Below are 15,097 nucleotides of genomic sequence, written 5' to 3'. Positions count from 1 at the left end.
TGTCATTATCATAATGCAATGCGCAATCTGTTTTTATTGTTTTTGTGTAAATGTTTAGTGTTTGGATTCCTTCCAACAATTTCAGGGTTAGGGTAAAGGCTGGAAAAGGATTATCGTAAATATAACCAGTTTTTATGTAGTGCTGTTCACATGGGAAGGGCATCTCAAAACGCTTCAACAATATTACCTCTAGTCACTGAGCCTTAAATTATTCCTTAAACCATCTCAGCTCCCTTGGGGGTATACAGCCATCACTATAAATCTACAAAAATGCTGAAAAAACGTGTCTTTGCCAAAACTCTACCCAATATCACCCTACCCCTTTCCAACCCCTTACCCCCACCCTAATCTTTTCCCTTCACCCGTAACCTGAAGGTAATAGGTCTTGCCCCGCCCTATTCCTTGCCCGGATTCTACCCTAGTTTTTACCCCTTCCCGATCCCTTACCCTAACCCTATACCCTTTCCGAAGTTTTACCCCTGCCCTTGCCCTATCCTTATCCTTACCCGAAGCCCATTCTTCTTGCCCAAACTCTATCCGTTGCCTAGACTCTACCCTTACCTAACCCTCCTAGCCCCTTCCCAAGCCCTTACCCCTTACCCTATCTCTTTATCCCTACAAACCACTTTTCTTGCCCCAAATCTATCTGTTGCCCAAACTCTACCCTTACCTAACCCTACTAGTCCCTTCCCGAGCCCTTACCTCTTACTCTATCCCTTCATCTTTACCCAAAGTACATACTTCTTGCCCCAGCGCAATCCCGTCGCGAACTATACACTGACCAACCCCCAACCCACCCCTCCTAACACTGTAAATGGGGCAGTATTTGATTTCAGGTATTCACAGACTAAAAATAAAAAGACGACTACAAGATCATGAGCAAAATGTATAAAAATGTACCCTTTGTTTTATTGTCAAAGTGGTATGATCTGAGACAGTTTGTTTTAGTTTTACATTTAAAAGTTAATAATAAAAACAATAGTTTGCACGGGGTTTGCCGCGGTGTTCCTGGTTTGATTGGCTGCATATTGCGTCACAGCACCCTGTAAACCAAGTGCTTTAAAGGAATAGGTATCATACTTCAAAACATAGCTCCACATACCTTGCAAGAAAATTTACTTTGATACACCCGTTAGGGTGTGATAAAGCGCTAAATAAGAACCTAGTATTATTCGATTTTTTTCTTAAAGCCATTGGACACTTTCGAAACAGAATTTATTTTAAAGTTTACAGATTTACAAATAACTTACTGGGTCTACAGAAGGTAATGGTGAAAGAGAAAGACTTCTCTTGAAATATTATTCCATGAAATGCTTTACTTTTTGAGAAAACATTAAAACAATATCGATTCTTGGTAGCGAGATTGACGGATTTATTTTAAACACATGTTTAACGTGCGGAAACAAGGGTTGGTTTTCCCGTTATTTTCTCCTGACTCATATTCTAAATCTTGGGTGTCAGCATCAAAGTCGTGGAAAATTACTTCTTTCTCGAAAACTACTTTACTTAAAGGGAGCCGTTTCTCACAATAGTTTATACTTACAACAGCTCCACATTACTCGTTACCAAGTCAGGTTTTATGCTAATAATTATTTTGAGTAATTACCAATAGTGTCCACTGCCTTTAAAGGCCCTGTCACCTGCAAGGTGTTTTGTGGACTTTGATGGATTTACCCTCTGGTGGAAATAAGAACAGGTCTTGAGTGGAAGGATCCAAGAGAGATAATCTCTGGCTAGTCACCTTACACCCATGATACACCATTGGATTTGCAGAGGGCACCTGTAGACAGAAAAATAAATAAGTATTGTTTGAAGCTTTGCATGGTGTGGAGAAATAAGAAGAAACTATAAATAAATAGTAAACTTGCAGGTACAACCATGTGTAAATCTCTAAGGGTGAGTGTTGGCTCTGAAAAGAGCCGATTGGGTTGAGAAAAAAATTAATCTTTATAATGACAACCAAAATGAAAAAAATATAAATAAATGCAGAGCTTCCTTTTTTTTATTCAAACAATTTTTAGGACATTGTTTTGCAAAAATTCCAGCAGATTTTGTCAAAAATACTATTTAAAGGCATAGTGTACTTTTAGTGTTTTTCTAACAATTTGATTGTTTTATTACTATACAAATGTAGATGTATACAATAGAACTAAACCTGTGCTAAATTCATTTCAAAAGGTGGTCCAGAGCCGTTATGCATGAAGAAATAATTGTGTTACTGACAGTAAAGCTTCTCAATTCAAATTTTGGGGCATAAAAACTTGAATCTTTTTTGATACATAGCCACAGTACTTCTAAGTGAAATGTTTCGCAAACCAATCACTAAAACGTAGACCATCTCTTAAAGACAATACAACACATAAACTTACTTCTCAATCTTTTAAGGGTGTCCACGATCTCTGAAATGGACAGTAAAAAGCAATCAAAGAAACAATTAAAAACAGTAAAAATCAAAAGCGATGAAACAGCTTCTCAAATAAGGGCATAACTATTAGATGTTTGTTGCTAGAATTACTCTGCAGACGTATTTTTCCATTCCGGTGAAGAATTTAAATTTCAAACCATGACCATCAAATGGAAGAGAAAATGCCAAGATTTGTACACTCGAGGTTTGTTCTTGAAGTCAGAATTCTGAACATAAATTGCAAACAATCTTTTGCCCTTTGTGTCGGGCACACGACAAATGGTTACTTACCACTAGATGTCGGTCGGTCCAGAGGGCCAAAGCTCCGACATTTATCAATCAATTCTTTAAGTCCCTCATTTGTCACAAATGAGGGAAAGGCCAGTTTTCCCTTCTGCATAACAAATGCCGTTACTTCTTCATCATTTTTCCCTGGGAAAATGTAAAATGTTTAAGAATTTCACATCACATTGATCTTCTTAGAAAATGTATGTAGATTTTTGATTAAGGAGTTTCTTTTAATGAAATAGAAACAAAGACTCGGATTTCATTGCTGATCCATATTTAATAATAATAATAATAAGAGCTGAGATGGTTTAAGGAATGAAATGCCATAGTGACCAGGGGTACTACAGTATGAGCAATATGACGGATTTAAACGCTAATCAAAGACATATTTATTGTTATTGTCATAAAAATATTAATATTTAAAAAACTTATTTGTGGTATTTTAAGATGACATCTACCAAAAACGCCCTGAAGAAATTCTTTACCATCAAGATCATAATTTACCTTTGTATGGTTGGAGTCCAGTGGCTATTTCCCACATTATAATTCCATAACTGCAAAAAAAATTGAATTAAAGTTTAACTAAACAGACGACATGAACAAGAACCACCAAATCAACAAATTATGCCGTTTGACCCATTTTCCATTTACAATTTACAAAGGCACAAATATGTGTGCTTTCAGATGCCTGAAGGCTTCAGGCCTGAAGTCTTATAATATTACAGAGAGAAATTACCTCTTCCTCAAAAACTATGTTACTTCAGAGGGACGTGTTTCTCACAATGTTTTATACTATTTACAGCTCTCCATTATTCGATACCAAGTAAGTTTTATGCTAACCAGTATTTTGAGTAACTACCAAAAGTGTCCAGTGCCTTCAAAATGCTTTGCATCTAAGTGAGATCATTAAGCGAGCACCAATTAAAGATTGTTGTCAAATCGTGTACCTGTACACCTCCATGGGCTCATTTGGGGCAAGGTTTACATCCTTTATGTGCTCAGGGCTAACGTAGTTCATGTTTGAGGTGGGACGTCTCAGCTTCGACTGTCTTCGGATCGATGAGCGAGTTTTGGCCATCCCCACATCAGAAATCTGTATATTATGAAAATAATAAAAGAGAGATGAGTAATGGTATTGTCAAGATGAGGGTGCCTCCATTATGCCCTGTACACAAGTATCAAGACCAGGGTACAATTTCATAAAACTGTTAAGCAGATATTAATTTCTTTGGTAAGCAAGAAATGAGTGGGCTACCAGTCGCAACAATGTAAACTTTATGAAATGTTGGCTGGTAACCCGTTTTTGCTCAGCAAGATTTTTTTTGTCTGAGCAGGTTTTTATACCTATAGGCTCTATGAAATTGGGTCCATGACTCCAACCCAAGTTCTGCTGATCAGAAACACCAGAGCTTGAGTCCAGCGCTCTTGACCGTTTAGCCACAACAGTTGACTACGGCTGTTGAACAGTAGGAAAATACAATGGCTGAATATTTACTGGTCGATGCATTTACCTTCACTTCCCACTTAGCGTTGACGAGAAACCTATGGCTTGATAGGTTGAGGTGGAGCATGGCTCGATCCATGTGATGGATGCAATAAAGTCCGAGGGCGCCATCCAGAGCCATCTGAATGCGCTTATGACACGGAAGCAGACTTGCGTCGGTGGTGTCTAGGACATGACGAAGGTTGCCCCGCTCCATATACTCCATAACGATCATAGGCTCTGGAATTAAAATGACCAAAATAAGAAAAAGTAAAAAATTTGCAAACAAATTTCAGGTGGTTCTTTTAAATGATAGGGAAATTAAATTCTTTTTTGTGTGTGTGTTTTTTGAAAACAACTTCACGCCAAGATTTCTCAAATTTGTCTGTGCTCAGTTGACGTGCAGTTTTATGTCCCATCCGAAGGGCAATGACAATGATCAAGTGGATTGATTTAGGAAACAAGATTCACTCTGCTGATCAGAAACACCAGAGCTTGAGTCCAGTGTGCTTGATTGCTTGGCCATGACACGCAACAATACAGGAATCAATTTTGCTGTGACAATTGAAGAGCTCACCTATTGTGGTAGATACACCCCAAATCCGAACAACATGAATGGAACTGAGGCGAATCAGATTCTTTACTTCTTGAAGGAGAACGCCTTTATTCAAATTCGCTCTGCAAATGTAAAATAATGAAGAAAAGGATAAAAACAACTTATTATTATGAAGACAATTATTTAGTTATGCACAAAGGCTTTTAATTTCCTTCTGGGCAGAAAAGTATCGATGAGCAATACTGGGTTTCTAGCTGGCCAAACTGACAATTCACCATAAAGGGCCAGACACACTGAAGCGATAACAAAAACAATAACGATCAAGACGCAAAGAGGTTGCTTTCTGTTGGTATAATTGCTCTGCGCAGAATACAGGCACGCTTATTCCAAAAATTGTGGGCGTGCATTGTTAACGTTCTCGTTCTCGAGGCCAGTGTGACCGGCCTTAACTGGCTTCTCTTCAGAAGAGTGACAGATTCCCTAATGACAGTAGGAAGATTGTTCCAAAATTATTGGCCCAGCTACACTAAAAGCTTTTTGACTTAGAACTTTGTTTGCTCAGGGAACATTCAAACGAGTTATGTCAAGTGTGAACCGAACAGATCGTGGAGGAGTGTAATGTGACAGTAAAGTGGAAATGTATCGAGGCGTAGTTTTGTGCAAGCATTTTAAAACAATAAGGGCAATCTTAAAACGGATTAATTCCCTAATTGGTAGCCAATTAAGGTCCCTTAGTGATGGGGTAATATTAACTATTTATTTTGCAAAAGTTTAAAAGAAGTACCCTTCTGGAAAAACTTTCAGGGCGACCGTTTCCTTCATATACGAAGCCTTGTAGACTGTTCCCATAAACCCTTTATTAGTTAACAATTCTCTGTTTTCTAGCCGACTTGAGTCGATTTCTTTGGGTCCACCATCATGTTCCTGGTCAAAACAGTTGCCTGTACAAGAAAAGATAGAAGTAAAAAGATGTTTACGATTCTGGAATCTGGGTAGTGGACCTGGGAAAGTTTGTGGGGGGGGGGGGGATTTTCTCAAAGATTTTCAAATTCTGTCTTTAACTCAGAGACATTGGCCTTGTTTCTTGAAAGACAACTTCCCAGATATTAAAGGGGCACATTATCTTCGGATTGGGCACTTTGGACTCAAAAGGCATTTGTTGTGAAATTAATATGGTTGGAGAGACTTTTTAGAAGACTGAAAATCTAAAGGTCGTTATCTTACCTGGTTTTGTAGACAGCATTCTCTTTATTTCATTGACCTTTGCAGTGATTACTTCTTGACCTGTATGTAAGAAAACAATATGAGCAAAATAAGAATGGCACACGTAATTGAACCGTTTCCAAATGACCTTTTAAAACTAGTGGTGCGGAGCTCAGTTTCGGAATCAGAGTAGAAAGCAAAGCAACTAATGTAAAGAGCTACCATAGGAAAACAATTTAAACTAGTAGTGTTGTTAGGATGCGTCCACTGGATCGTGATCTCAAAGTGGCTTAAATGGAGGAAACTCTACTTGACCTGAAATGTTATCCTGCACACAAATTCACTGCGGAAAAGATTGGTTTTCCTGTTTATACAGAATCACATCCTTCCTAGTTCAGGAGTTACACTTTCTCTCCTTGATACCCCCCCCCCCCAATTTAAGCTCTGCACCTTCACTGACATACCCAATAGTAGATCTTCTAGTGTTTCAGTGATGTCAAGAAGATGTTGCACATCTTTCTCATGGTCTTCCCTATCTTCTTTAAGTCGATCGAAGGACACCTCTCTCATTTCCACGTGTAAAATAAAATGAACGTCTTTCACGAGGGCATCCAGCTGCCCGCTGAATTCGTCGAATTGGTTGCCAATCTTGTTTTCATGCAGTAATTTCCGTAAGAAAGATTTCTCTGTCAATGTGCCGAGGAAGTCTCGAATACCCTGTACAAGTTTTAGGAGATCCCCCAGTGCTTGACTGAACAACTTCAGTCCCTGTTCACCGCGAGCAACACTGCCCACAATTGCATTATTCTCACTGTTGACGAGTTTCTTGATGGCTGGTTCTAAGTTTGTGATCCTCTTAGCAAGAGTCTGGCTACGATGCTTAAAGGACTGTACTTTACTAACAATGTTGTGTATCTCAAAGATCACAGTAAGGACCAAACTAGCTGGCTCGACGAACTCCATTCTGACGAGAGGTTCTTACTTCCTCTAAAATAGAAGCAACAAAAGGGAAAACAATTGTAAACAATCAAGTGTTAAAATTGTTAGCTGTTGCTGCAGACTGCTTTACCAAACCAAACGGACCGTTTGAAATGCAAAATAAAAGAGTTTGTCTCGAAAGGGAACGCTCTAAATGACAATACAAGATACATGAGCAATGAATGAAAAGGAAGAGGGACACGTTGCCTTGGATCGGTTGAGTTAGTCCATGAAAAGCGCTTGTGTGGATCGTTATACTTATATTGAATTCTACTTTTAAAACATCTTTCAAAACTTTGATCAATGTTTCAAACGTATTTCATAGAACAACTCGCCCGCTCCTAGGGAACGTGTCCCTTGGATGGAGTACAGCGCCTCAGTAACTGGGTCTAGTTACTTCCTAGTTGCGATAGATAACGTAACCCTCCCCCGACGGGAAGCCGGCCGTACCCTCCTCCCGACGGGAAGCCGTCGCGACGGGAGGAGGGTTACGTTAACTGTTATCGCAACTAGTTACTTCCACAAACCACACCATAATCCCGTTATCATCGCAACCCCCCGCAAAACTCTTCTTAATTATTAGGCCCCAATACTTACTCAACAGATCACGAAAGAGACATAAAATGCCACAATCAGATGATCAGATGGTGGAAGAACAGTCATTGAGAAACGAGTGCTCTACTGCTAGTGCTTTGATGATGTGCTGATCGTAGATTGACTGTACTGAAAGTGAAAGCCAGTTCGAAACTTCCGGTAAGTGTTGTTGTGTGTGTGCGATGACGTAGCTCATAGGGAACTTTTGGGGACTTCCCCTTTTTGTAAAGAACTCCGAACGAGTTTTTGATGTTGCTTTTGAAGTGTTTTGTTATTCAATCCGGCGGAGCGGAGAATTACAAAAGGTTTTTATGAATCCATGCTAAATTTTTATCAACAGGAACTCCATGTGACATATGAATACCCTAAAAATTGATATTTTATGGGCGTACAAGCACTGGATAGGACATCGCGTCCAAACGCAGGCCGCGCGCGTACTTTTTGAAACGGGTGAAGACCGTTCGTCACAAGAAATGCGTTGTACACTTTTAAACGGAGTTGCTGCAAACAGGGAGAACTTTTTCGTCCTCTTAATTGTCATTTTGGGGATTCAAAAAATTGGAATCGAATCAAAGAACCTACAAATGCTTATGGTGAAAGTGTGCGCGGCTGTTAATCGCTGGAGGAGCGAAAATTGAGTCGGCAAAGGGATTGTCTTTCCATAAGTAAGTAGGCCTTTGCATTTTCTTTAATTCATTTTATTATTATATCTAATTAACGTTACAAATTTAGGCAGGAAATTTGAACTATCATTCATGAAAATAATTATTATATATAGGCCAAGTATTTGTTATTTTTATTGAGCAGTACTATTTTTGTTTTCGCTACGTTACAGATAGTTTTCTATGGAAACGACGAGGACGGGAAGGCCGGGATTCAACAAGGTGTTCGTCGTAGCATCAATAATTCAAAATCAAAGGTTCGGAAAAGCGACAAGTATACGAATTCTGTAGGATTTAAGACGGTACAAACATTAGAAGTTCGTTGAGAGGATCAGTCGTCTCAGAATAGCCGGCTTCGTTATTTGTGACCGAAATAAAAGTATTTATTTCTGGCGAAACAGTAAAAAGGTTATGAAAGTTTTGGTGTTGGGTTGGGATGGTTTTTCAATGAATAGAAGCTTAACAATAAAAAGTTTAAATTCGTTAATGGAGGCAACTCTCAATTATCACATTGTATTTTGTTTTTATCTTTCTTGTCTTTTTCCCTCGATTTTAGCGAGTATGTAATTCTTACTCTATAGTCTTAGTTTGCATAGGCCTACTCGAATTTTAAATTATAGGAGCGACTCTTGTTTTGTCTTTTAGTTTATATGGTTTATTGTCAGTTTCTCAATGAACTGAAAGAATTTTAAAAAACATGTACCTGAATCCCAATACTTTAATATGATGACCTTGATACTCTCGGTCTGCTACTCAGATCCTTCTGACAATCCCTTTGTTTCATACTTTGTCAAGATGGTCTGGGGGTCGTCTGAGAGTGTCAGGGTTATCATGTTTCTTTATTTGCGTGTTTATGTCCCTTATTTTGTATTTTTGATGTAATTTTTATAAATCTTTTATCTTCTCCATTTTTTGAGGTTTTAAGGAAATAAATAAATAAAATAAACACTGTTTCTCGTCCGAGTTTTTGTTTAGAAATGTGTCATTGTCATAGTATTAATACGGCATTAATTTGATTGACAAAAATGTAAAGTATCATTAATTTGCTTTATTTGCATTCAATCAGAAACTTTTTCATACTATCGACTTCTATGGTACAAGTACAACTTTCCTCAGTTATTCTCATGTTCTCGTTCAACGCTGAGGGCGCTGTCTTCAATTTGTGTCAATGTTTGTTTCGCCAAAGAGGGCGCTGGGTTCTATTTCTATGAAATTTTTTCACTTTAAGAGAGGGCGCTGTTTTAAAATTGGGGTAATTATTTATTTTTAACCAAGAGGGCGCTGTTTTTGCGCATATGCAGTGCATAATATTTTTCGTAAACATGTCGTCTGCTCTCGATGGTTTTAAAAATCAAAATGTTTTCTTCACAATTCATCGGTAAGTAAGGATTTGTTTGTTAGTGTTCGTATTAGTTTGTCTGGAAATAGCTGATAGATTCTTGGGCCGATTCTTGCTGTGTGTCTAGATGCCACGGGGCACAGGTAGCACTCTTTTTATAGTGGAATAAAAACTAAAACTTGGGACAACTTTCCAAAACTTTTCTGTTGAAATAGTAGTACAGTCATTTGACCAGTTCGGGATCATTGACCGGTTCGGGATCACTTCAACTTTGCAATAACCAAATAGTTATATAACTTCTCATTATTACCACTTTCTGTTGATAAATGTGAAGATTAACACCCATTAAACAAACAAACCCAAAATAAGGTGCCAAACATCACCAGCAAATAAGTTTTGGCTGTTTTCCTGAAGGTTGTCTGCGAAATTTATCATTTTTTTGTTTACAAATTTTGGTTGAAAAACACTGTTAAAACTTCGTACCTTTAGAATTCGAGTGCCGGGGCAAAAAATATTTATGTAAAATGATAAGAATGTGTTAAAACAAATTCCTGTAAATACTGTGCAGTCATCTTGTTGTTTTGAGGAGACGAAGTTACCAAAATCTTCTTTGGGGGGGCAACTTACCCTTGACCAGTTCGGGATCACTCAACATCTCATTGCGTCAAATGGTGACGCACTAACTTACTAAGTAAGGTAAAATCATACTACTGCAGTAGAAAGTTTATTTAGTTGATTTTGAGAAACATTACTTCAACAAATTCTTGTAGATTTTTTGTTTTGTGAGAAAATTAAACCTGGAGGGGTCAATAATGCTTTTTAGGTTCGCTTCACTTTTTCATTTGCCTTTGCTGTTGTTTTGTGGTTTTGTCGTTGGGTTTTTGCGCTGCTATTGAAGACACTTGCATGACATTCACTAAAGAAAGGAAGTCCAAGTCCATGCCAACACACCTCTGAAGTTTCGTGTCCTTGAGAGACAGTTTTATGGATGGGAGTTTGGGTTTGCAATAAAGGGCATTCTACTGATTCAGAATAGATTCAACTGATCCTGAACTGGTCAAACAGGTGACGATACTTTTCTCAAAGCCTCTTCAAAAGAACTAATCTTTTTTTGTCAGTGAATACTTGGTGAGTTTTATGTCATGTTTAGGTAAACTGATAAACTTTTTTGTTTAAGATATCAAAGAGATTGCAACAAAAAACAATGTGAATTCAAAAAGTGATCCAGAACTGGTCAAACGACTGTAGTTTTGACACAATGGTAATTGATGTTTTGTTGGTCATGGTTGTTGGACATGTTGGATGGCATTAATTGTGACTGTGTCTGTGAGTGAGTTACTTTAACATACCATGCATATGGACATGTTGGACGGAACAGCTGCAATTGTGATCGAAAAGTCATGGGAAGGTTCTAAGTTTAGCCCACATAGGGACTATGATGATGAGAATCACAGCAATCATGGCTGTGGTGTGGTGAAGCACTATCTACTTCAATCAAGAGTGATATAATAAACCGATAACAGAAAACAAATAATTGATATCAGTTGTTGTTTTGTTGGTGTTGACTGGGTGATTGTATTTGCCACTCACTCTCAGCTCACACTTTCCTATAAATAATGTATCTGTATGACCCTTTTGCCTTAATACATCAAACGTTGAAAGTGTGTGCGCACCACACACAACCACCAACTCACAGCGGTTGACAAAGATTAAAGTTTCTTCTACCTCAAGTTATGCGTGTGGCTCAATGAGCCGCTGTTTGTCCATTCTTGACTTCATATGCAACGGTCACCGGTTGTCAAGTGTTAAGGCTGCATGACTTGCAATAACAAGGTTGTGGGTTTGAATCTTACCAAGCTTATTGCTGATTTCAAAATGACAATAAGTTATAAGTTTTGTCGTCTAGTAACTGAATCACAATTTCTTTATTTATTTTGTGCAATTCATAATCCTAGATGTGTTGTAAACCAATGTTTACATATATCAGCCTTTCTAGAAATCTCCGCTCCCAATCGCAATTCGCAATCTCTACTTGCCTGCTCATCCGCTTCAACTATATGGCCATCAAAGACGCACAACTCTGGATCAATTCAAATGCTTTTATCAAAACTCTTTTGTTAAACTCTAACTTACTTTGTTTTCTCTTTTGACTTTGCACAACGCATTAGGACTCCGTGTGTAATGCACTTATAAGATTGGTTTATTATTATTATTAAGAGAGAGATTGGCTGTTGCTACTATGTTGGTGTTTATCCTTGTGGGATTTTGCAGAGTTCCCTCGATGGGAGGCTCATCTAACCAAACAACAATCAAATATGTTTACTTGGCATTTTTTTAATATCCTAAAAGGTTTGTGTCCTCTCTGAATGGGATTGGATGGTTTTTAATTCAAGGCCTTGTGAATTAACTCATTTGCCGTGGTGCTTTTGCAAATCAAAGTTACATTTTCCTCCTAGAAGTGACACTTACAAGAGGAAAAAAGCTGTGCCCCTTTCAAGAGTGAAGTTCAAGGCCTGTTATTATACACTACCTTCTGTACAAGGGGAGACCAGGGCCCAATTTCATAGAGCTGCTGAGCACACAAATTTGCTAAGCATGAGCTTTCTTCCTTGATAAAACCAGGATTACCAACCAAATTTTCATTTGTTGCACATTGCCTGATACTAGTATTCAGACACGTTGTTTGCTTCTCCTGAACATCATGTGGAAATTTGGTTGGTAATCCTGTTTTTATGAAGGAAGAAATTTTGCTGCTAAGCAAATTTTTGTGCTGAGCAGCTCTATGAAATTGGGCCCAGTGGTTACCACCCAATGGGCCGGGCCATTGGTTGAATCAATAACAAAACGAAAAATCCCAAACACCACCTTTTCACTCAAATTGTTGTTTGGTGTTTTCCCCACTGTAGGAATCCTTGAAGTTACCTCACTGTGTACAGCGTTTCAACAAAGACAGTTTTAGTCGTCACCAACTATCATCACGCAAGAAGTCCTCAGCAGATGACAGTTTGAACTACGCTTCACCTCTCAAAATTACTGCAATTACTGGTGAGTTTCGACATCTTGTGATGAATTTGCTTGTCAATGTGTGGTCATACCGATGAATCCAAATGCTTCCTCCAGTCACACTGCCCCTCACTGTCCCCAACTCCTTCTTCTACTACCAGCCCGTACTTCAATCCAGACCTACCCCCTTTCTTTCAATCTAGAGCCGCCCCAAAGATGTAACCCCTTTCTACTACAAGCCCGTACTTCAATCCAAACTCCCCCTTTCTTTCAATCTAGAACCGCCCCAAAGATGTAACCCCTTTCTACTACCAGCCTGTACTTTAATCAAAACCTTCCCCCCTTATCTTTCAATCTTGAACCACCCCCTAGATGTTACCCCTTTGAACCTCCCCCTTTTGGCCTATCTTGAACTGCCCCCAAGTCTGCCCAAGATGTAACCCCTTCTACTAACAGCCTGTACTTAAACTTCCGAACCTTCCCCTTAAATTTCAATCTCGAACCGCCCCAAAGATGTTACCCCTTCTACAACTGTACTTCAATCCAAACCTCCCCCTTATCTTTCAATCTTGAACCGCCCCCAAGATGTTACCCTTTCTTCTACCAGCCTGTACTTTAACTTCCAAACCTCCCCCTTTCTTTCAATCTTGAACCGCCTCCAAGATGTAACCCCTTTTACTACCAGCCTGTACTTTAACTTCCAAACCTCACCTTTCTTTCAATCTTGAACCGCCCTAAAGATGTAACCCCTTCTACTCCCAGCCGGTTCTTTAAAGATGCTATGTCAGATTTTTGACCCCAAACATTAAAAAATATATTTTTTTGATTGAATGGTATTTCAAAGAGTATCACCCACTCTAACGTTTCTTATAAAACACATAAGAATAATTGGTCACGTGATATATTGTCGGGATCCCGACATGTACTTCAATCCAACCTCCCCCTTATCGTTCAATCTTGAACCGCCCCCAAGATGTAACCCCTTACAATAAAAAGAACATTATTTTTGTTCACAGTTGGGCCAAACAAAAATATAATAATGGTTCCTTTTACACTCAATTTGGATAACAGGTGGGCAACATCTTTTTCTTTTAGTTGGCCTTAAACAAAAATAAAATTATGTTTCCCATTACACTGAATCAACATATAGGCTAGCACACAGGTGGGAAGTTATTTGTTTTTAGTTTTTGGTTTTCTGTACTTTAATCCCAACCTCCCCTTTTTCTGTCAAACTTGAACCGCCCCAACATGTTTCCCCTTTATCCCAGAATGCATCCCCCCTTCTTTCAATCTTGAACCGCCCCCAAGATGTAACCCCTTCTACTTCCAGCCTGTACTTCAATCCAACCTCCCCCTTTCTTTCAATCTAGAACCGCCCCAAAGATGTAACCCCTTCTAGTACCAGCCTGTACTTCAATCCAACCTCCCCCTTTCTTTCAATCTTGAACTGCCCCCAAGATGTAACCCCTTCTCTGCCAGCCTACCCCTCCTCATTTATTTTAATCTTGAATCACCCCCAAGTTGCTACCGTTTCTACTACCAGCTTGTACTTAGATCCATACTCCCCTTTATTTCAATCTTGAACCGCCCCCAAGATGTAACCCTTTCTTTTCTACCAGCCTGTACTTTAATCCAAACCTCCCCCTTTCTTCAATCTTGAGCCGCCTCCAAGATGTTACCCCTTCTACCAGTCTGGGCCCAATTTCATAAAGCCTGTTAGCACAAAAAATTGCCTGCTTAGCATGAAATTTCTATCTTAATAAAAACAAGATTACCAACCAAATTTCCACGTGATTTTCAGGATAAGCAAACAACAGCTGAATGGCGGTTACAAGCAATATGCAACATAACAAATCAAAAGGAAGAAGTTTCATGCTAAGCAAATGTTTGGCTTACAGGCTTCATGAAATTGGGCCCTGTACTTTCAACCCGCCCCCCCCCCCCCCCCCTGCTCTTTCAATCTTAAACCACCGAAAACAATACCTATTACTGCTCTTCACTAATAATGGAAAAATAAAGAACTCTTGAAATCAATTTCCATTTCATTAGATTAAAGTTTTATTTAATTTCTTCTCCAAACAAAAATAAAAAAACCAGTTTAAACAATTAAAAGCCTGAGGAGAATTGAACTCTTTACAATAAAATCTAGGCAATTGTTAATGCACTGGTAGATAGGACTTAGCGTTCACATTAACATGTCATGCCTTTAAAGGCAGTGGACACTATTGGTAATTACTCAAAATAATTATTAGCATAAAACCTTACTTGGTAATGAGTAATGGGGAGAGGTTGATAGTATAAAACATTGTGAGAAACGGCTCCCTCTGAAGTGACATAGTTTTCGAGAAAGAAGTAATTTTCCACGAATTTGATTTCGAGACCTCAAGTTAGAATTTGAGGTCTCGAAATCAAGCATCTGAAAGCATACAACTTTTCTTTCATTATTATCTCTCAACTTCGATGACCAATTTAGCTCAAATTTTCACAGGTTTGTTATTTTATGCATATGTTGAGATACACCAAGTGAGAAGACTTGTCTTTGACAGTTACCAATAGTGTCCAGTGTCTTTAAAAGAAACGTACTCTT

The 15,097-nt window shown here is 38.7% G+C and overlaps 1 protein-coding gene across 1 annotated transcript; it reads right to left on the bottom strand.

Annotated features, from left to right (window-relative positions):
• Positions 1-889: 889 nt before the first annotated feature.
• Positions 890-7,889, bottom strand: LOC139941165 (mixed lineage kinase domain-like protein). The gene is made up of 11 exons (XM_071937624.1): positions 7,510-7,889; positions 6,399-6,921; positions 5,956-6,015; positions 5,516-5,672; positions 4,753-4,853; positions 4,204-4,415; positions 3,640-3,785; positions 3,197-3,246; positions 2,696-2,836; positions 2,370-2,399; positions 890-1,780 (listed from the first exon to the last, which is right to left on the bottom strand). Exons 2-11 carry the CDS (start codon positions 6,895-6,897, stop codon positions 1,743-1,745), a joined length of 1,434 nt encoding a protein of 477 aa, XP_071793725.1. The 5' UTR covers positions 6,898-6,921; positions 7,510-7,889; the 3' UTR covers positions 890-1,742.
• Between the last annotated feature and the right edge of the window lie 7,208 nt (positions 7,890-15,097).

This window comes from Asterias amurensis, chromosome 8 (genome assembly GCF_032118995.1).
Source record: "Asterias amurensis chromosome 8, ASM3211899v1".
NCBI classification, from domain to species: Eukaryota; Metazoa; Echinodermata; class Asteroidea; order Forcipulatida; family Asteriidae; genus Asterias; species Asterias amurensis.
Note: the sequence above shows the minus strand (reverse complement) of the source record. Positions and strands in the feature narration are given on the sequence as shown.

Bases quoted from the DNA above. Each gene is read 5' to 3' on its own strand.
- LOC139941165 (XM_071937624.1), bottom strand. From the start codon at position 6,897: ATGGAGTTCGTCGAGCCAGCTAGTTTGGTCCTTACTGTGATCTTTGAG. The intron at 4,416-4,752 runs GTGAGCTCTTCA...TTTTAATTCCAG, and splicing joins GGGTGTATCTACCACAATAG to AGCCTATGATCGTTATGGAG. The intron at 3,247-3,639 runs GTACACGATTTG...TTTTTTTTGCAG, and splicing joins GAGCCCATGGAGGTGTACAG to TTATGGAATTATAATGTGGG.